The 22269-nt window shown below is 44.2% G+C and overlaps 2 protein-coding genes across 16 annotated transcripts in view; one reads left to right on the top strand and one right to left on the bottom strand.

The window, feature by feature from the left end:
* The window catches only part of PIK3R3 (phosphoinositide-3-kinase regulatory subunit 3), a 120918-nt gene extending 105347 nt beyond the window's left edge, over positions 1–15571 (top strand). For all 4 annotated transcript variants that reach the window (XM_037149290.2, XM_053660536.1, XM_037149289.2 and 1 more), the window contains 3 exons: positions 3339–3413; positions 3828–3998; positions 11996–15571. In XM_037149290.2, coding sequence (XP_037005185.1) covers positions 3339–3413; positions 3828–3998; positions 11996–12194 — 445 coding nt within the window. In that variant the 3' untranslated portion in view covers positions 12195–15571. The remainder of the gene's footprint in view (positions 1–3338; positions 3414–3827; positions 3999–11995) is intronic.
* A 3070-nt stretch (positions 15572–18641) lies between these two features.
* MAST2 (microtubule associated serine/threonine kinase 2) overlaps positions 18642–22269 on the bottom strand; it is a 166346-nt gene continuing 162718 nt past the window's right edge. For 10 of the 12 annotated variants that reach the window (XM_053660533.1, XM_037149816.2, XM_053660532.1 and 7 more), the window contains 5 exons: positions 21652–21878; positions 21371–21493; positions 20790–20926; positions 20461–20654; positions 18642–20151 (listed from right to left, as the gene is read on the bottom strand). In XM_053660533.1, the coding sequence (XP_053516508.1) occupies positions 18698–20151; positions 20461–20654; positions 20790–20926; positions 21371–21493; positions 21652–21878 (2135 nt within the window). In that variant the 3' untranslated portion in view covers positions 18642–18697. The remainder of the gene's footprint in view (positions 20152–20460; positions 20655–20789; positions 20927–21370; positions 21494–21651; positions 21879–22269) is intronic. The other 2 variants (XM_037149817.2, XM_037149823.2) reach the window with 1 other exon arrangement.

The following is a 22269-nucleotide window of genomic DNA, read 5'->3' on the forward strand; positions in this document are numbered from 1 at the left end:
TCTTGGTCGGAAGTCCCCCAGTGAATTTCTTGGGCACCCTAATAACAAGTGTTTTGAACTTTGCATCTGATAGATTGCTTATCTCCATTTTATTTAGTTCTTTTTTTGGAGTTTTATTCTGTTCTTCATTTGGGCCATGTTTCTTTGTCTCCTTGTTTTGGCATTCTCCATGTGTTTATTTCTATGTTTTAGGTAGAAGGACTTTGACTTCTTGTCTTAGTAGCATGGCCTATTGTAGAAAAGTGCACCTGTAAATTGAATGGAGTGGAGCCTTAGGTAAAGACTTGTCCCTCTAGTCCCTTAGGAGTTGTTCCACTAGTTCCTCCACTTGCCCCCTACCACTGGCTTTTACAGCCAGAAGTTATGGGGTCTTAATTTCCTAGTAATGGAATCCTGGGTTGGGTGGTCTGGTGTGGGGCTGGGATCCCTTGCTCCTGAGGTATCTTTCATGATTTTTATGCTCATTCCACATCTCTGCCACTCCCACCCATCTGGATGAATGTAACTTGTTAAATCCTTGGTTGTAAGACTTCTTTGCAGCTTGATTTTTTTCATGGTTCTAGGTGATAGTTATTTTGTAGTTTAGTTGTAATTTTTGCCTGGTTGTGTGAGGAGGTGAGCTGTGTTTACCTATGCCTCCATCTTGACCCAAAGTTAGGAAAGGATCACTTTTTCTTTAAATTAAAATTAATTTATTTCAAGTTCCTACTTTGCTATATGAAAAGTATTTTATTTCAGTTATATGATTAGGACTCTTCCTACCTCCTACATACATACACACATTTGGATCACTTAAGAAAGTCATCAGAAGCACTGCCAGGAAACTAGTGGAACAAAAGTCCCTTGTTCCCCATCACTGCCATCACTGGGTCTCCTCTGCCCCAATCACTGGGTCTTGCCATCTGGTTAAATACTGCTGTTCCAGAAAATTCAGAGGTGCTCTTCATAGTGATCTCCTTATTGGCACTAACAGGCTCTGCATCTTAAAAGCTTCTTGTCTTCCGCCCAAGGAGCCTTGTACGTGGGGCACCCTGTTCTTTTACTCTATCTCAAAAGTAGCCAGGCTCTAGGGAAGCATAAATTTTCCTCCAGGACTTCCCCTCTCAGGGACTGCCTAGTTTAATCCTCTTTCTTGTACTAAAACATAAGTTCTTTTTCTCTTCTAGGGTGGTAGTTGGGTTGTAAGGCTAATTACACTTTTAGAAAGAATTTTATATACACATTATTTTTTCCCTATGTGCTGGGTTGGGCACTAGGTATGGATATGCTAAGACCAGCTATTTTTTCCTCTTGTTTTTCTTAACTTGTGTGTAAGCTATGGGAGTAGTATTTTTCCTGTATTTTTTTTAAAGAATACTGAGGCATAAATAGATGCTGAACAAAACCACACAATTAGTAACAGAATGAGAACTGGATGTTAGGTCTTTGATTATTAGACTCAGGTTTTTCTTCTAGAATATACTGCCTTTATGAGTGATCTAGACATTACTCAATAACAAGATAAATACGAGTCAATATATTAAAGTTACTTGAACTTTTACAAAATTATTTTTAAAAGCTAGTTAGTTCCTGACATTATTAATAGAGGTTGAAGAACTCAGAACTACATATTAGTATTTGAAGTGGATTTTTGGTAGATTAGAAAAGTCACATTTGTGAAAAGGCAGGAAACTATCATAGATGAAACCATCATAGGGCACAAAACACTCTTCTCTTTTTCCTGTATTTTCCTGAGTGTCCTAACATTTGTCATGGTAGAAAGGGAAGCTCAGTTTAAAGGGGCTGGTGGTTAAAGAAAATGAGAACTCAAGAGAAAATGTAGTGTGGTTTGTTCACTTCAAGTCTTCTACTCAGTGTGCTTGTCTCTTTAACAAAGGAAAGATCAGTTTTTTAAGGATAAAAGAGTTTGAGTAAGGGTGTTTAGAGGAGGTAATCTGGATATTTTGCTAATAGAAGTAGTGGTGAAGGAGGGGGTTTGTTACTAAATAAATTCTATCAAGACCATGTTAGTTGTTTTCTAGCTTTACTGATCGTGTAAAATAAAATCCAGGTTAACTGAAGGACACGTCTTACTGAGAAAAGCTATGAAATCTGTTTAAGTAACTTAAAAATTAAGTGTGATACCATGTTATGTAGTGTACTTGGAGTCAGAGAGAGCTACAAAATGACCTTGGAGTTGCCCATGAAGATTTATTAAAAACAGCCCACCAGCAATAAATACGAGTCACCAGCAAATACTTATTGACTATTTATTGAATATCTGCTCTGTGCCGGCACTGTTTCAGCATTAGAATTAGCCATGAGCAGGACAGACCCCCTTCCTTTACAGAAGCTTACATTTTAGTGGAGGAGACAAACATTAACAAGTGAAAATATAAAACAATTCCAGGCACGTGCTGTGAAGATGATAAAGTAAGGCAAAGAACAGAGAGTGACTAGGGGCTGCCGTAGTTGGGATGGTGAGGGTAGTCCTCCCCGAGGAGATGACGTCTATATGAGACCTGAATGATCAGGAGCCTGGTTGGGGGATGGCAATGAAAGAGTTTTTATATTCTACTCAAGTTTTAGACTATCAGCCATCTCAGTGTTTTATATCATTTTACATGTAAAATTTTGCTGCATTTTAAAATACTAATATTTGCCTGTTAATGAAGTAAATTTGTATTAATTACTTAGATTGCCACCCTAAATTTTTAAAAAAGATTTTATTTATTTGTCTTTAGAGGGGAAGGGAAGGAAAGAGGGAGAGAAATACCAGTGTGTATGGTTGCCTCTCATGTGTCCCCTGCTGGGAACTGGCCTTGCAACCCAGGTGTGTACCCTGACTTGGAATCGAACTGTGATCCCTTAGTTCGCAGGCCTACACTCAGTCCACTGAACTACACCAGCCAGGCACCACCCTAAATTTCTTATGACTTGCTTTGGTGTAAAAACAGATGTCAAAATTCTGTTTTAGAATTTTAAACTCAATGTAGTAGATCACTCAGGAATTGAATCCACAAATGCATGACACTATACTGACCTAACTGATGACTTCAGCAACACATGTCCCTCTGTGTTTGAGTGTCAGTGTGTGTGTGCTTGTGGTAAAAGTAGAAAAGGAAAATGAAAACTAAGAGAAATGCCTCATTTCAAGTAGCTCTTTGTGTTGCTGCCTTTTTGCAGAAAGTTGAATGAAAAGTAATGGGGAAATGAGTTTAGGGAAATCTCTGGCCACTCTCAGTGGTACTGGGGAAAAATAAGAAGTCCCTGGACTCGAAGTTTGGTTGGCTTGGACAGGCATACTTGTTCAGGCATAGTTTGTACAGATACTGACACTGGTGTCATCCCTCTGGCAGATGGCTCAATCACAAAGGAGTGAGACAGAAGCGCCTGAATGCCTGGCTGGGGATCAAGAATGAGGATGCTGATGAGTAAGTTCTCTCTGTATCTCTCTGTCAGGGCTTTGTTTCCAGGGTAAGACATGGGCCTTCTTAATACATGTTAAATGTTGGTCCTCATGGACATTTGAGGATATTGAATCAAGGACTTTGCTCCTCTTTTGAATTGAATTGCCCTATAGGCACTTGAGTTCGAGACCTTCCAAACCACCATGAGACAAAAGCATTGGTCATCCAGACATCCATGCATCATCTTTTGGATGAGACACGTGAATTCTGTGCTTTCTGTACAATAGCAAATAATAATGTTGTTAAAAACCATCCAACTGATTACAATTTCATTTTGTCATTTTGTGGTTAAAGGTTTAGAAGAGTTTTATTTATGAATTTGCTTACAGCTATAAGTAACCCAATTGTTAGAGTAACATCTGACCATTTAATTTTTAGGACCTATTTTATCAATGAGGAAGATGAAAACCTGCCCCATTACGATGAGAAAACCTGGTTTGTTGAAGATATCAATCGAGTACAAGCAGAGGACTTGCTTTATGGAAAACCTGATGGTGCATTCTTAATTCGTGAGAGTAGCAAGAAGGGATGTTACGCTTGCTCTGTGGTGTAAGTCTTCTCTGGGAGTATGACCTTTTGAAAATTTCTGCTTTAAGAGAAAACCAGCCCCTCATAAAATTCAGATCAGAATAGTTCAGATACAGTAATGAGGGCCTGTGGCTTTGACCATTAATATTTTAGAAAGAAAACAGTTGCTTCATGAGAGATGATATCTGAAATCATTTGGGGGACTTTAATTTAAATGGTAAATAGATTAGGCCCTGCAGTGTTCCTACTGAATTTTAGGTATTTGTGATAAGTAATGTGAGATCTTCCATTGAAAAAAGATGACTTACTTCTTTAGTAGTCTCTTGCATGCCTAACTTGGTCTTCATTGTCAGATTTTGGAAGGCTTGATTAAATAGAATTGTTTTTACTTCAGAACAAAAACGTTATAAATATTGTACTTAAATAATATTCAGTTGAGGTAGTGATAGAAAATGTTCAGTGTTTTCCGTAAGATGTTCTTATGACTTTGTTTGGAAAAGCCTAATTTCATTTTCATGGAAAGTGCAATTCTGGGGGCTAGTAACTATGCATTGATCACATTTTGCCTGAATATTATGTATATTCTTTAGAAAGGTAAATTTCTTCATTGACAAAGACCACACTTACAGTGGAGGTGTAGTGTGATGGTTATGAGAGCAAGCTTTGGTGCTAGATGTACTGGATTCAAATCCTCACTCTGCTGTTCAGTAGATGTGTGACCGAGGGTAAGTGACTTAACTTTTTTTTGCCCAATTTCCTTATCGGTAAAATAAGGATAATAATATCTATTTGAAGGTTTTTGAGTTAAACCTTAACTCAAAATGAGTTAAATGAATTAAAATGTGTCATGTAACATGCTTTGATCAGTGCTGGCACACGATAAGTAAACGTTACTTACTATGTTATTGATAATGATGCTACTGATGGACATGGCAGAAGGCCAGCCAAAATGACAAAATGATTTTCCTCTCTAAGAGGGCCAGGTGGTGAGGACAGACAAAAGGCACTCTTACTAACGGAGTGTTCAGTGCTTTACGTGGTCATCCTGTCTTTAGTGGTCTGCCTCTGTCATTGAGTCAGAGTTTGAATCCAAGTTTACCTGGTTTCAAAGCCCTCATTTTTCTGTTACACCACACTTCATTTCACAAATATCCCAGATAAAGAGAATCACTGTGAAATAGATATCATCAGTAGTCTGCACACCTGCAGAACTGTTAATTCTGGTGGAAAAGGAGGATATTGGGAGGATTTTGTGGAAGGGGTGGTGTTTGAGCTGGACTTTGGAAGGATGAATAATGGGATACCTATACGCAGGAAATGGGGGAGGAGTTGTAAAGTATTGAGTTACTGTTATCCAGAGATAGAACTTGAAAAACATTTCATTTCTTTGAAACAAACACTGCTCAAGTCATCTGAATGGAAATAGCAGATCATTGCTTTTGCAGGAATTGAGATCTTTTAAGAACAAAAAAAGAAGGAAGGTCATAATCCCAATGCATGCTCACCCCTGGTCATTGGATGGCAGTCTCGAGTAAATCCAGGGAGACCAAGGAGCAGCTTGAACAACTTAGGGATTCCTTTTTGCCTTACTTTAGCTATAGACTTGACCAGAGTCAAGTCCACAGCAGTGTGGATTTCCCCTGCCTGTTAAATCCAACTGCAGTCATATATCATATTGGAGTCCACATTGAAGATTTTCTGTAAGAAAATAAGTTTAAAAAGATAACTGTAAACATTTACGTTTAAAAAGATCTCAAATTAATAACTTACTTTAAGAAACTTAAAAATAAAAAGCAAAGTAAGGCCACACAAGCAAAAGGAAAGGAATGATAAAGGTTAGAACAGGAGTGAAGACTTTCTGTTGAGATGGAGGCATAGGTAGACACGCTGCAACTCCTTGAAAAACCATAGAATGAATTACAATCAGACCTCAAAAACAAATAACACCCAGAACTGTCAGAAAGTCGAGCTGTATGGAAGTCTGACAACCAAGGTTTTAAAGAAGGCACATACATCCAGATGGGTAGGAGGGGAGGGGTTGTGGAGTTGCAGCGATGCAGTGGAGAGATGGTGTGGCACATAGAGGTGGCTTTGGTGGCAGTGGCAGAATGAATAGTCCCACATTCACATGTGGTAAATAAAAATCAGGGGAGATACCTTGGGAGTGAGCAATCCTAGTCCTGGGCCAGAGTGAACAGCCCAGGGTTCAAGCACTGGGAAGATAAATCTCCCTTACCTTTGGCTGTAAAAACCAGTGGAGGCTGGAGTAGCAAAAGAAACTGCTGGATTTTTGCCACTTAAAGGGCCCACATGGGCTACGAATGTATGTAAGCTTCATGGCAGCAGCTAGAAGGGTGCCAGTCATATGCAGGAAGTGTATGAGGTAACTGGAAACAGGGTGAGTGCTGGGCAGTCCTCCAGAAGCCAGGAATGGCATTGCACCCCCTTGAAGCCCTCTACCTCTCACCCCTCACAGAGCCACAAAGCGGTAAAGCAGGTTGCCCCAGCCTGGCAGTTATCTAAAGCTCCATCCCACACAATTTACAGGTGCCTTTTCTGCATAGGCTACTCTACTAAGACAGAGTCAAAGCAACTCTACTTAATACACAAAAACAAACCCAGGGAGACTGCCAAACTGAGGAGGCAAACAAATACGGCCCAAATGAAAGAACCACAAAACCTCAGAAAAAGAACTAAATGAAGTGGAGATAGGCAACATATCAGATGCAGAGTTTAGAACACTGGTGATCAGGATGCTCAGAGAACTCATTTGAGTATAGCCACAAAATAATGAAAGAAATGAAGGATGCACTAAGTGAAATAAAAATCTGTAGGAACCAACAGTGAAAAGGAAGAAGCTGGGATTCAAATCAATGATTTGGAACAAAAGGAAGAAATAAACATTCAACCCGAACAGAAAGAAACAAGAATCAAACAAACAAACAAAAAAATCAAGAGAAGCTTAGGAACCTTTGGGACAGCTTTAAACATTCCAACATCTGAATCATAGGGTTGCCAGAAGGAGAGGAGGAAGAGCGAGAAATTGAAAACTTATTTGAGAAAATAATGAAGGAGAACTTCCCCAATCCAGCAAAGGAAATAGACTTCTAGGAAGTCCAGGAAGCTCAGAGAGTCCCAAACAAGCTGGACCCAAGGAGGAACACACCAAGGCACATCGTCATTACATTACCCAAGATTAAAGAAAAGGAGAGAATCCTAGAAGCAGCAAGAAAAAAGGGGACAGTTACCTACAAAGGAGTTCCCATCAGACTGTCAGCTGACTTCTCAAAAGAGACCTTACAGGCAAGAAGGGGCTGGAAAGAAGTATTCCAAGTCATGAAATGCAAGGACCTACATCCAAGATTGCTCTATCTAGCAAAGCTTTCATTTAGAATGGAAGGGCAGATAAAGTGCTTCCCAGACAAGGTAAAACTGAAGGAGTTCATCATCACCAAGCCATTGTTACATGAAATGTTAAAGGGACTTATTTAAGAAAAAGAAAATAAAAAACAATATTAAAAAGGACAACAAACTCACAACTATTAACTGAATCTAAAAAATTAAAAAACGTCCTAGCTGGTGTGGCTTAGTGGACTTAGTGCTGACCTGTGAACTGAAAGGTCACTGGTTTGATTCCCAGTCATGGCACATGCCCGGTTCATAGGCCAGGTCGCCATATGGGGGTGTGTGAGAGGCAACTGATTGATGTATCACACACATGGGTTTTTTTTTCCCCTCTTTTCCTCCCTCCTCTCTCTAAAAGTAAATAAAATAAAAAATCTTTTAAAACCCCCCACAAAATGACAAATTAAGCAAACAGCCATAACAGGAACAGAATTATAGATATGGAGATCATTTGGAGGGAAGGAATGAAAGGGAGAATGGGGCAAAAGGTGCAAGGAATAATACGCATAATTGATAGGTACGAAAAAAGACGGGGAGGTTAAGAATAGTATAGGAAATGGAAAAGCCAAAGAACTGTTAATGTACGACCCATGGACATGAACTAAGAGGGGGAGATTGCTGGAGAGAAGGGGCTGCTGGATGGAAGGAGGTTAAGGGGGGAAAATTGGGACAAGTGTAATAGCATAGTCAATAAAATATACTAAATAAATACAAAATAAAGAAAAGAAGGAAAACAAAATATAAAGGATGGAAATAAATGAAATAGAGAGTAGAAACAATTGAGAAAATAAGTGAAATCAAAAGTTGGAATGAGCAAAATGGACAGCCTCTAGCTAGTCGGGCACACACCCCCCTATACACTCAGAGAGAGAGAAGACACAAATTACTCAAATCAGGATGGAAAGGGGGACATTACTTACAGTCCTTTACAGAAATTTAAAAAGTTGATGAGTGAATATTATAAATAATTATATGCTAACAAATCATATATCCTAGAGGAAATGGACAAATTCCTAGAAGCACACAAAATCCCAAAACTGACTTATGAAGAAACAGAAAATCTGAATAGAGCTATAACAATTAAAGAAGTTGTAGTATTAATTTTTTAAAAATACCTCAAAGAGAAAAGCCCAGGCCCAGTTGGCTTCACTGGTGAATTTTACCAAATATTTTTAAAAGAATTAACACAGGTCCTTCCCAAACTGTTACAATAAATAGAAGAGGACAGAATACTTCTCATTTCATTTTATAAGGGTAATACTAATATTACTCTGATACCAAAACCTAGACAAAGATACCACAAGAAAGTGAAACTATGGGTACACGTGGTAGGATTCATCCCAGGAATGTAAGAGTGGATCAACATAAAAAAACCCCAACAACAACAACATAGTAAATCAGTGCAATAAACCATATTAATAAAGGACAAAAATTACATGATGCTCTGACTGGGTTGGTTTAGTGGGTTGGGTGTTGTCCTGCAAACCAAACACCAGTCAGGACATATGGCTGGGTTTCGGCGAGGTCCCTGGTTGGGGGCATGCAAGAGGCAGCCAATCAGTGCTTCTCTTGCACATTGATGTTTCTCTCCCTTCTTACTCCCTTGCTTGCTGTCTAAAAATAAATTTAAAAAAATTGAAAACAAATTACATGATTATTTCAGTAGACTCAAAAAGCTTTGACAAAATCTGACACGTATTTATTTCTCGCCTGAGGATATGTTTATTCGTATGTTTATTGTCTCCCATACACACCCTGACCGGTGGTTGAAGCTGAACTTAGGTGTATGCCCTGACCAGAATCGAACCCATAACTCTATGTCTTACGGGACGATGCTAGCCACACCGGTCAGGGCAACACTTTATAAAACTCACAGGTAATATACTAAATGGTGAAAGACCGAATGCTGGTCCTTAAGATCAGGAAGAAGGTGATGATGTCCATGTGCACCACTCCTAATCATCATCACACAGGAGGTTCTAGCCAGGGCAGTTAGGCAAGGAAAAGAAATAAAAGGTGTCCAGGTTGGAAAGGAATAAATGAATGAATGAATGAATGAATAAATAAATGAATAAATAAATGAATAAATAAAGCTAATAAAGGAGTTCATCAGGGTTGCAGGTTAAAAGACCAGGATAAAAATTCACTTGTATTTCTGTATATTAGAAACGAACAATCTGAAAAGGAAGTGAAAAAGACATACTGTTAATAATAGTATCAAAAGTGTTAAAATACCTAGGATTAAAACCAAAGCAGTACAGGAGCTGTACTGTGAAAAACTATAAAACAACATTGAAAGAACTTGAAGATCTAAATAAATGGGAAGACATCCAGTGTTCATGTATCAAAAGACTTAATATTGTTAAGATGATAGTACTCCCCAAGTTGGTGTATGTCTTCAGTGTAATCCCTTTAAAAAATCCCAGATTTTTGCAGAAATTGACAAAATGATTCTAAAATTCATGTGAAAATTCAAGGGATCTAGAACTGCCAAAATGATCTTGAAAAAAAATAGAAAAAAGTTGAAGTATTACCTCCTGATTTCAAAACTTAGAACAAAGCTATAGTAATAAAAATTGTGAGGTACTGACATAAAGATAAACATGTAGATAGATCAGTGAATAGAACTGGGAGACAAGAAATTCTTATATGTATGGTCAGTTTTTTTTAGGGTTTTATCTACTTATTTTTGAAGAAAGGGGAAGGGAGGGAGAAAGAGAGGGAGAGAAACATCAGTGTGTGGTTGCCTCTCACATGGCCCCCACTGGGACCTGGCCTGCAACCCAGGCATGTACCCTGACTGGGAATTGAACTGGTGACCCTTTGGTTCGCAGCTGGCACTCAATCCACTGACCTATACCAGCCAGGGCTGGTCAATTATTTTTCAACAAGGGTCTCAAGATCAGTCCCTGGGAGAAAAAAAAATCATTGTTTCAACACATGGTGCTGTGATAACCAGTGAGCCACATGCAAAAAACGAAGTTGGACCCTGCCTCATACCAGGTACAAAAATTGACTCAAAATGGATCATAGACCTAAATGTAAAATGTACAAGTATAAAACACTTAGGAGAGAACATAGGCATAAATCATTATGACTTTGGACTAGGCAGTAGTTTCTTTTTTTTTTTTTTAAGATTTTATTTTTATTTATATTTAGAGAAAGAGGAGGGGAAGGAGAGAAACTCATTGCCTATTGTGTACCCCCAAGTGGGACCTGGTCTGCAACCCATGCATGTGCCCTGACTGGGAGTAGAACCAGTGACACTTTTGGTTTGCAGCCCACGCTCAATCCACTGAGCTACACCAGCCAGGGCTGGTAGTAGTTTCTTAATACACCCAAAGGACAAACACCAAAAGAAAAAATAGATAAATTAGACTTCAGCATAACTAAAACTTTTTTCATCAGAGGACACTGTTCAGAATGTGAAAAGACAACCCACAGACTAGGAGAAAAGGTTTGCAAATCATGTATCTGTTAAATGACTAGTGTCTAACATATAAAGAACTCTTAATAAAAAGATAAATGCCCCAGTTCAAAAATAGGACAAACATTTGAATAGACGTTTTTCTGAAGATATGTAAGGGGTCAGTAAGTGGGTGAAAAGATGCTTGGTGTCATTGGGAACTGCTAATCAAACCCACAATGAGATAACACCAGGATGACTAGAAAATAAAGATGATAGTAACAAGTGTTGGTAAGGATGTGGAGAAATTGGATCCTCTTACAGTGCTGGCAGGAATATAAAAAGAAGCAACCATTTTGGAAAACAATCAGTCAGTTCCTCAAAAAGTTAAAACAGGGTCACCGTGTGACGCAGTTCCATTCCTAGGTATACATCCTAGGAACTGAAAATATATGTCCAAACAAAAAACCTCGTACATGAGTGTTCAGAGCAGTAGTATTCATAATAGCACAAAAGTGGAAACAACCCAAGTTGGTTCATCAGTTGATGGATGGAAAAACAAAATGTGGGATATCTACTCAATGGCATATTACTCAGTCATAAGAAAAAAATGAGGTAATGATACATGTTACAATGTGGAAGACTTTGAAAATGGTGTGCTAAGTGAAGGCCAGGTACAAAAGGTTGTGTAGTATTATATGATTCTATTCACATGAAATGTCCCGAATAGGCAGATCCATAGAGACAGAAAGTAGGTTCATTGCCAGGTCCTGGATGGAGGGAGGAATACAGAGTAATTGCTACATGGTTTCTTTTTAGGGTGATGAGAATATTCTAGAATTAGGTACTGGTGATTATTGCACAATCTTGTGAATATTCTAAAAAAAAACTGATTTATACACTAAAAAAATTGTTCTTGTTTTTTCTGGCCCTCTCCAGCATTCTTGCCTAATGAAGATCCAGAGCTGAGTGAACAGAGCCGTCCAGTTTAGCTTTGCCAGATCTTAGTGGGAGGCGAAGGGCATCTCTGTGACAGGCTTACAAGGAGGGGGCGCGGGGACACACATGGATGTCACATTTTACCAGCTTGATTGACAAAACATTTCTACTACTTCACAGAGCAATTGTTCTCAGACTTCTGGTCATTGGGGTCCCTTTATTATTTTTTTCCTTAACTCCCACGGTGTTTGTATGTTGTATCTTGTAGTGCCGATGGAGAAGTGAAGCACTGTGTGATCTACAGCACGGCGCGTGGCTACGGCTTTGCGGAGCCCTACAACCTGTACAGCTCCCTGAAGGAGCTGGTGCTGCATTACCAGCAGACGTCCCTCGTTCAGCACAACGACTCCCTCAACGTCAGGCTAGCCTACCCTGTCCATGCACAGATGCCCTCGCTCTGCAGATAAGGAGGGAGCGGGAAGAGAGGTGACTCTCTAGCATTTTTTCTACAGTTTTTATTAGACTACGAGGGCATTCTTTCTACGTAGACTGCTTGTTTTGCACAAGAAGTGATTCTGTGAATGTGGAGAGGCCAAGCAGCAGCCAGCCAGGATGGAGGCATGAGGGGCCTGAGGTTCTCTGGGACTCCCTCTGCTGCTGCACTGGCGTGGGAAGCTGGAAGCAGATGTTTTGGGGAAGTCTGTTTCATTGGTATTTTTGTTTTGTTTAGCCAGGCACCCTCAACAGAACACGTTAGGCTGGGGGGCGGGGGTTGTATCTGGAAGCCTCTGAAGAGTCCATGTCCTCTTCTGGTCTTCAGCTCTGAGAATGTGGCAGGGGCATGGCTCTGCGGGGAGTTCAGTTTTGATCTGGCAGTCTCTTTCAACTTCCTCCCAAGAGAAGGTTGTTTTGGCTTGTGGTAGAATGGCATTCGGTGAAAAAGATAACCAAAGGAAAACAGGGAGGCTTATGACTTCATCTATGGAATCTCAGTCAAGGGGGAAAAAACCTTCAACTGAAGGTACTATATTTCTTAACCAATGTAACAGGCATCGACATTTCATAGCCCCTCCCTCTAAAGAAGCATTGTTTAGAAACCAAATCGATCCCAGCAAAACAATGTTTGTTACAGGACTGAGGTCTGATGTAAGAAGGCCGTGCTCTTGTCTGAATGCATACCGTACCAAAACTTGAAAGTAAAAGGAAAACTAGAATTTATTAGTTTTAGCAAACACTAAAATCAGTCAGTGTAACTCCTCTGCCCTGCCCTTGTTTCTCAGAGATGAGAATAGTGTTCTTTTTGTGGGCGTGGTGAGCTTTGAATCATAAAATGAAGTTGGTGCTTGTGTGGTGTTTCCTTAGCCTAAAGAATGGTCTGTTGTTTGAAACCTTTGTAACTTGTTTGTATGAGTAAAGAAAAGGTGCAATCCAGTGCTTTTAGATGGCTTGATATACCAAATAATGATATAGGACGACATTCTTATATGTGCTTCCCCAGTGAACATGGTTTGATTACTCATCTCCTGTCCTTCGCTGGGTAGGGCTTCGGGGGTCATACATAGGCTGCTAAGGCTGTGGCAGGAAGGGGGCCAGATTGTGGTCAGGGACCTCAGTAGATCACGGACTCGGGGGCTATGGTGTCCAGGGCAGGGGTCACTCCACATTACCCACGTGCTTCCATACAGTGCTTTCTGAAACTTTTGTAAGGAGAGATAAGGACAGTTTGGAGTTTGGACTGTTAGTAGAAACCATCTGGAAACTCTTCTCTGCTTTTTCTGTGATCCTGCCATTAAGACGATGTGCACAGACTGTCCTGATTTTAGGCCAGGATCTTCTGCTCTGTGTAGTTTAAGCCTTCCAGCTGAGTGAAGCTAGACGAATAGAGTCAGAGGCAGGCGTCTCCTACTTCCATCATGCCCATCCCCATCAGTCAACACTCATTTGACAAATAGAGTTCAGCTGCCTCTGAGCCAATTCTGGAACCATAATAGGCTCAGAGTGAGTCAGCTGTTTGAGCCCCAAGCTGTGCAGTCAGGCGTCCTGGCTGAGCTGGACACGAAGCCAGTATCTGGATCTTGATAAATCTGGGCTTACAGCTAGGAAAGCTCTAGTTGGGGGATGGAAGAAACAAATATTGCTTTCCCCAAGCACTCATCTTGGTGACAGGGTCTAGAATGGACCATGATGTGGAAATTACACAGAGATAAAAAGTTTTGTAAAAACCTTCAGTTACTAACAATAAAGATAGGAAGGAAAGATCATCACATCTTTGGCTTTTCTTTGGTTATGTTGCAGTTTCAGGATTGGGTTAGGCAGATAAATGAACCCCGCCCCCCCTTCAGTGTCACTGTTCTGACTTAAGCCCTAAACTGATAGTCAGTGAGCTGCATGTCCATTCCCCAAGTTGCCAGATGGAAATTTTTCTGAAAGTTTCACTGAGTAACATCAGGCTAACTGCTGCTAGGCATACCCGAATAGCCTTGTACCTGGTTGGTGAACTTGCTTATGCAATTGGATGCTCAAGATTGGGTGCAAAGAGTCCCTCCTTTGTGGTACTAAAATTCAGTGCTTTGAAAGTCTTAAATGAAAATGGGAGTAAGGATACACACCTGTAGTGCTGAGCTGTGTGTTGCTCCTTGTCCGGTAGATATTAAGGGTGTGCAGGGAGAGAGCATCACCCATTAGCTACACTTGAGCTGGCTTGTGGAGGGCTGCTCTTTTTGGTTCTACATTCCTTCATTATTTCTTTCCCGGTTTTCATTCTTAAATCTGTTGCTTTGTGGGGACTAGACCTAGGGATCATTTGAGAAGTTGTAAAGTGAGTCGTTGCCATGATTTGCTTGATCCTGAGTCAGTGGAAGTGGCATAAGGACCAGTCTACTAGCCACTTGGAGGGGTAGTACGCTGCTCCTTCCTCTGTGGTCTTGGCAGCAAGTCTTGGCTTCCATCTGAGTCTTGTTCTTTGTTCTGTCCCATGACCTGACACCTCTCTCATGACATCTTAACTGCAGCCTCACTGAGGCAGATGGTAAAGAGGGCAAGACCAGAGGAGCCCATTGTTTCCATGGCTAGAGAAGCAGCTTGGGGCTGGCTGGACACAGGCCTGTTTGTTCCAGGTAGAGCTTTCATCACAGAATAATGCTGTCTCCACCCAGCTGTAGATACTAAACCTTGGCCTCAGGCCTATTCAGGGTAGCTATGTCCTTAACCGTTTATTGGCCAAGGTTGAGGACTTCCTAATAACTCTTCTACCCCATCTCATCTCCAAGCCCTGATGGGACCTCCCACTTATTTTGGGCTTCATGTGGTCTGAAGAAACTTTGACAGCCAGTGTGGTGTCTTCTTGCTGCAAGGAACCAGCCTTTTGGGTCCCCTTGGGCCAAGAGTTGGATGTGGGCAATTCCTGGTTTTCAATGTGGTCTGTTGCCAGTTAAGACTCAAGTAGTCTTGTGAGGTTTAGTGGCCTCAGAGGGTCCAGATGGGGGTCTGGCTGGGCCCTCTGCTGCCAACTGCTCAGCCTTGCTCCAGCCACTTGTGACAACCCTGTGTCCTTACAAATTTCAGCATGTAACTTTGGTGCCCTGTTGTTACTTGTGAAAAACCTATTCTGTCGTCTTTGATGTAGTCAAAAAAATTTCATGTAGTTTACGTAAAAATATCTGATTCACAAGGAAGCCAACTATATGTCTTGTGTTGGGACTTCACAATGTAGTTCCTAGACCACTTTTGCAAATTGTTCTTGTCGCCAGATGTGTTCAGACATTGCTGTGCAGTTGTAGGGGAGGGTGGGGGGAAGGTGGGGGAGGTACTTTTGGTCTTTTCGTTTTTTACCTTCCCCAAGAGGGGACAGTCTGGCCAACTTCTCCAGTAATGCAATAAAGACACTGCAATAAAGTATCTTTGTGTTCTCATGCTATGGAGGGGGCTGGGCTGGGGGCTGGGAGCAAGGGGAGAGCCGAGTGTTGAAAAGCCCTGAAACTTCCAGGCCTTCTCTCCCATGAGCACCAATTGGTCCTGGGGCTGAACTGGGGCCACCAGAGGCTCTCTTCCATCCTTGAAGAGGCAGGAAGTCAATCCTAACAGGTATGATGCCTAAATCCTGTCTCACAGGGCACAGGGAGATTCAGAAACTAATTCTGAGAGCTATTTCCTACTCATCCCACTCCTATTAGAAAGCCCAGTTTATTCTCATCACATCCTTTCTGCCTGGAAGTAAGTTCCCACATTCTATTTTGGAGGCAGGGGAAACGGGCTCAGTCTCACAATTTGCCCTCTTGTTGCTCTGGACCTTGTCACCCTCCTGCCATGGCACTTTGTTGAGGTTTCTATGTGTTGGGAATATAAGCAACAATTACTAACCTCTGCTTGCACAGAACACTGCAGTTCTCACCTGCCGCTCAGGCCTAAGGTGCACTGAATTACCAATCAGATCAGGGAGGGGAACGGTCTTATTGTTCGAAATGACCTTGCCTATGACCTTCCTTCCCTTGCTACCCTTCAGCTACATAACATCCCCCAGGCCATTGCTGAGAACTATGGACAGTTTCCGAATCCCAAGAGTTGCTCCCACTCCACATGGGACACTCAAATTCCTATCTTCAGTTCCACCTGCTGGCTGGGTGTCTCCACCAGGGACCTCGGTATCACATGGGCACTGCAAGCTTTTGGTTTACAGAGAAAACATGCTTGGTTATGAGTTCCTTTAATCTTCGTAACACCAAACCTACAAAACTATGGATAGCCACAAAATTCCTCTTTCTCTCACCTTTTCAATTACAAAAGGTGGCCCTATTCGACCTGAAAGTTCATCTTTCCATATATATTTTGGATTTTCTTCTGCCTTCTCAGGAATCTCCCATGAGAAGATACCAGTTCTTTCACTGTTGTTTTCTCTCACCTGGACCAAGTGACATTTGAACATGGTTGGCTACTTGACCCTTATTGGCTAATGTAGTTGTTAAATCTGATTGTGGGCCTCGAATATCGTAAGAACTATGTGTCCCTCCATTTCTGTGGTGCCAGCTCCTGCTCAGTTTCATTCTGTGCCAGGGTTCACATATCCGCAGTGAGTGCAGCACAGGACCCATGGGAAGAGGCCTTGATAGGCTCAGCCTAAACTCTGCCCCTGTGGTGAGACGGGACTTGGCATTGACTGTTCCACAAGGATGACCTCAAGTACAGGAGGAGTGCTTTTATAAGGAAGCAATGATGACCAAGTTTAAAAGAAAAATAGTGGAAATGAGTTTTCAGTCAGAAATTTGTTAGAATAGTATAACAATCATAAGTCAATGAAATGTTCCATGTGATTTTTAAAATACTGTATGCTTATTCTTCCATCAGTATAATGAAATAAACTTAAAAAACCCCAAAACATCTCTATACTTTCTCAATCCTATATCCTTTTCCTTCTCTTTCTCCTCCTTGAAGGCAAACTTTCTGGGGGGGGAAACCCTAAATTTGTCTTTATTGCCTCAATGTCTCCTAACCCTCTTCCCTGCCATTTCCAACTCCCTAAGGGAGCAGTTCCTCCCTCTGATGAACTGCTGTAACATGTACCTACCCCAGGCAATGAGTTACCTGTGTATTCCCAGCGTCCAGTACAGCGGTTGGCTGTCAGTGAACAACTAAAGGTGGATGTGCGTTCAAGAGGGGACCAGGAGCTCCACTTGTGAGCTCTGCCATGGGCAGGGCGCGCCCTCTGGTGGCCACAGCCTTTCCATGTGGGGTGACCAAGAGCTCCAGGGTGCTTAAAGCACCCAGCCAGTGTCCCATAGTCATTTTCCAGTTTCCAAGCCTTTTGATGCCTCTCCTTCGGTCCTAGGCATTGGATTATGGGACAGTTAGTGCAAGACAACAGTTTACAAGTCCTTCATCACCTGGAAGCACTCTTCTAGCCATGGTACCCCACCACAGCCCTGCTCCCAACTCCTCCCACACAGTGGTCCCACAGACGTCCTCCCTCTCCCTTCAGCACCACACCACCCATTGCGGGCTGCCTAGCTCAGCAGTGTCCATCTCCACTGCCCAGGCCTGCCTGACCACGGCCCAGGAAGGGCTCACTGGCTACAAATGTTGATGACTTTCTATTAAATACAGAAGGCAGTTCTTTATTTTCATCTCACCTGGCCTCCCAGCATTTTACCAAGTAAGTTCACCCATTTTAAAACTCTTTTCTCTTGGATTTTATGACTTTCTTCTGGCTTCTAAATTTTTCTTTGCTTTAAATGCTTGTGCACCTGAGTTTATCAATATTGCTCCATTGATGGCTCTCAATTTTCTATCATCAGTATAGATTCCTCTACTGAGTTCTAGACCCATTCATCCAGTTAGTTTCTGGGTGTCCACCAAGTACCAAGTTCAACTGTTCACCTCCCCCCCTCTTACTCCCCTCGTTTTTTGATTAAGAGGCATTCCAATTTGGAAGACGTAAGAGAGCTAGGTTCTAATCTTGGCTCTGCCCAAGCTAATGATCTTGTTAATATCTGAAAACCTGAGTTCCCTAATCTATCTAAAGCAGGATTATTAGTTGCTCCACAGCCTTGGATTCCCCATCACCTACAGAAAGTCTAAATCCCTGGAAGATCATTATCTATGACCTTTGCCTAAGTCACTAGACCCATTTCCACTTTGAATTACTTCCGGTTCCTTGAATATACCAGGAATATGGTTAAGTGTTACACTTTTTGCCCGGATGTTATTTCTTACACCAATTTCTACTCTTCTAATCTAGCACACCACTAGCTGCCACTTATCTTTCAGGTCTGAGCTCAGTCATTAATTTCTGGGAAGTCAAGCTGGTTTATAGGCCCCTTCCCTGACAGTGGAAACTGTCTTAACTCTGTCATCAGCAGCAACATAGGACCTTGTGTTACATTTGTATTGACCAAAGTAAAGCAGCAAGCAAAAGACAAAGGTGGTTTCCAAGAGCATGTATTACACAGGTCTGAGGGCAAGAAACGCCAGACAGCTGCTATGTTTGCTTTAAAAGCTCATCAGGTGCCAACACCAAGTCCTGATGCTTTTGAGGGCCCTCTGGATCTCGGCCCCTCCGGAGCAGGCTGGGCCCAGGCTCCTGGGTGAGGGGACAACTTCTGCATGGAACGTTCTGCCTCCTGTCACCTGAGGAATCAGGCACTTTGGTGATGCCCAGGGCTGGCTCCTCTTTCTCTGTTTGTGCGCACTCAGGTTCCCACAGCCAGCTTTGGCTGGAAAGCTCACGAGGTTGGTGGGTCAGCCCAGGGGCTTTGGGTGGCCGAGACTTCCCCTCCAACCTAGGAGACAGGTTCTCAGGGTGGGCTGGAGTTGTGGTTTCCAAATCCTGGGAGCTGACCGGCCTGCCTTCCATTGTTGAGTTTCTGCTTGAGGATGCCCCCTCTGAGCCCTCAATCAGGAATTTCCAGGGCCATGGGCCTGGCTCTCCTGAGATGGAGCAGAGAGTGGGGCCACTGGTGGGGGTGAGTCCTGATGAGCTGGGACAAAGTGCTGTTAGTGCCTGGGCACGGAGGGGCTGAGCCTTCAAGCAGCCTTCAGGGGGGATGGGGTCTGTGGGTCCAGCCCTACCCATGCTGGGCGCTAGTGACAAGGAACTGGCTGCCTCCTCAAAGACTTGCAGGATGCCAAGCCTCCTCTGGGGGACACCAGGGCTTTCCATTCTGGGATCCTTGGGCAAGAGGGCATCTTCTTCCTCACCCTCTCCTCCTCCTCCTCTGAGGGGTAGATCCTGGCCCACTTCTGGGTTAGGTACCATGCTTGACTCCTGTACACAGTGGCTGTTCTCAGGCCCCTCATCAGTGTCATCCTCTGAAGAGTCAACCTCACGGATGGCTTCCTGCTTCTGCAGTGACTCTCGCCGCTCAGCTCGGTCCTGTCGGAGGGTGCCTAAAGCTCGTGAGGAAGCAGGCTGCAGCACCCCCTTCCCAGACAGCATACTCCTGGTCCCAACTACCTCCAGAGGACTGACTTCCCTGGGTGGCAGTTCCTTCTTTAGCTCAGGGTGGGGCAGTTCAAGGCTATGCTTCCGAGAAGTGGCTTGCTTCTTCTCAGAAGCAGCAAGTGCAGCCGCCAGTTTCTCAGCTGACTGCACCCTCTTGAGTAGTGGTGAGCGGGGAGGCTCCGCACCCTTGGGCCGTGACAGTTGCCTGCCCAGGGGAGGCGACAGGTGAAGCTTGGTGGGGAGGGCCTGGGTTCCATGGCCAGACAGGGGCGATGGGGAACGCTGGGGTGAGGCTGCTGGTGGTGGTGAAGGGGTGTGGGCCAGTGGTGACAGTGGGATGCTGCCTGCTGACTTGCGCCGTGGAGAGCGGTACTGCCGTTGCAACTTGGGTGCCAGACCGTGCAGGGAGCTGGGTCGTGTGTGCCCAGAGCCGGCTGGAGAGCTGGGCACACTGGAGCTGGGGGAGCTGCTCTGTGACGAATTCCCTCCCACTTTGCAAGAACGGACAGACAAAGGCAGAGCAATGTTAGCTGTTAGAGATGACTGAGGGGCAAGGCAGGGTTTAGCCCTGGAACGTCCCAGGATCATCAAGGTTACTTACCCCACCAGTGAACCAGGGCCCAGGCTATAGAAATGAAGTCACCCTCCACCCCTGTTGCCTCCTCCCCAAGACTGCAGGATCTTTCAGGGGGTGGGCTGAATAAGAGTTCCAGAGTGGAACCAGCGAGAAGCACAGAGGACCCAGGTACTTTCGTACCTCCCAGGGACTGTGCCTGTGATCTGCAGGAAGCCCTTCCTACCTGAATGCACAGCGTCAGGGGTCACCCGGTAGCCCTGAGTGGGAGATCGGGGGGAAAGGCTGTGGCTGTGTGTGGGAGAGCCCGGCCCACTCTCCCCTGATGACAAGGAGCGGTTCAGGGAAGAGAGGCTGCGGCTGGTGTGGAGCAGGGTTGCCTGCTTGGTGATCTTCCGGAACAGAGAGGTCCTTTTTCTGCTGCAGAGACAAGAGTCAGAGGCTGTCTGACTTTTGCACAGGGCACAGCATACACCGGGCTCAGGGCCAGGCCCCCAGCACACCCGAGCACCATATACTGGCTAAGAGCAGACCCTTGGGCTAAGTCTGGCTCACCTTTCTTGCCCATCTTTGCCCCGACTCCACTTGCTCCTTCGGGCCATCTTGGCCTTGTAGCTGCCCTTCCGAGCTGGCCCCACTTTGATGGATGTGTTCTCCAGGGGTGTTGTTGAAATGGACAACTTGTTTCCACTCTGGGGAACAGAACAGGAGCCTAGGCTAAGGTGGTGGCCATATTTTTGACCCAGTCCCTGCCGGTGGGCATGGCCAGACCACAGCTGTAGCCGTTGTCCCCACATCAACATGTCTGAGCCACAGAGCTGTCTTCCTTCTTCATAGGTAAGCAAATGGCTTCAACTGGGGCCCAGGTAATTTGGGCTGGAAGGTAGAGAAGAAGCTTACCAGTCCTGCCCTCCAACCCTGCCCACAGCTCAGAAGGATACCTGGGCCTCAACTGGTGAGGATGCTGCCTTCCAGCGAAAACTCACTGCTATGGCCACACCCACATTTTGCATGTATGTGCATCTGTCCTCGGTGAGGTCCTGGTGCATGTGTGCCCAACTTTCCCACTCCCCTGGGGCCAGTCACAGACTCATAAGGTTGGGGTTGACCACAGCAGCAGCACACCCGGCACCCACCTTCAGTATCAGCTCCACCACCTCTGTGTGCACCAGCCCATGCACAGGCTCCCCATTGACGTGAGTGATGAGGTCGCCCTGACGAAGGCCTGCCTCACTGGCTGGACCTCCGTCCTCCACGTGCTGCCCCAGGGAGAGAACAGTTCTCAGTTCCAGCCTGTAGCCTGGGCATGACCCCTGACGGTAGGTAATATGGGCAGAGACAGGGGCAGGGACAGGCAGGCCCCAGTAGGGAAGGCAGAGGAATCTGGGAAACAACAGGCGGGGACGGCCAAACGTACCCACACCATGTGGTGCACAGTGTAGACGTCCGAGTCGCCCATGTAGACGCGGATGGCCCGCAGGGTGAAGCCGTACTTCTTGCCAGCTCGGTGGATGACAATGGGGGTCCTCGAGTTGCTGAGGGCTGGCAAGAAGTCCCTGCTTGGAGAAGAGTCCCTGGATGATGGGTTGGATGACTGGGAATGTGGGGACATGGGGCTGGCCAGCGGAGAGCAGCCGTGGTGTTCTGGAGAAGGAGAGACCTGGCCTTGGTAGTGGGTCCGGGCACCCTGGCCGGGCTATGCTCCCAGACCAGCCGTGTCCAGGCCATAGACCGCACACCGCTCCAGCCAGGGACAGCGCCTGAGCCCAGGCATGTCTTCCCCACAGCCTCTGAGCAGCAAAGCCCCTCACGTACCCAGACCCTCGCAGGCCCCAGGAGATGACGAGGAATGGCATCTAACGTTTACTGTTTACTTAGATGTATCAGGGACCATATAAGCTCTTCGTACATATTTAAACATCACAATTGTCCTGTGAGCTACCACTATTGATATATCCACAGCTTTTGATGAGGAACTTGAGGCTCGGAGAGGTTAAGAAACTTCCTCAAGGTCAAGAGTCACTTAATAATGGAG

The sequence above is a fragment of the Artibeus jamaicensis genome, unplaced genomic scaffold (genome assembly GCF_021234435.1).
Source record: "Artibeus jamaicensis isolate MK-2021 breed Jamaican fruit bat unplaced genomic scaffold, CSHL_Jam_final scaffold_847, whole genome shotgun sequence".
Classification (NCBI taxonomy): domain Eukaryota; kingdom Metazoa; phylum Chordata; class Mammalia; order Chiroptera; family Phyllostomidae; genus Artibeus; species Artibeus jamaicensis.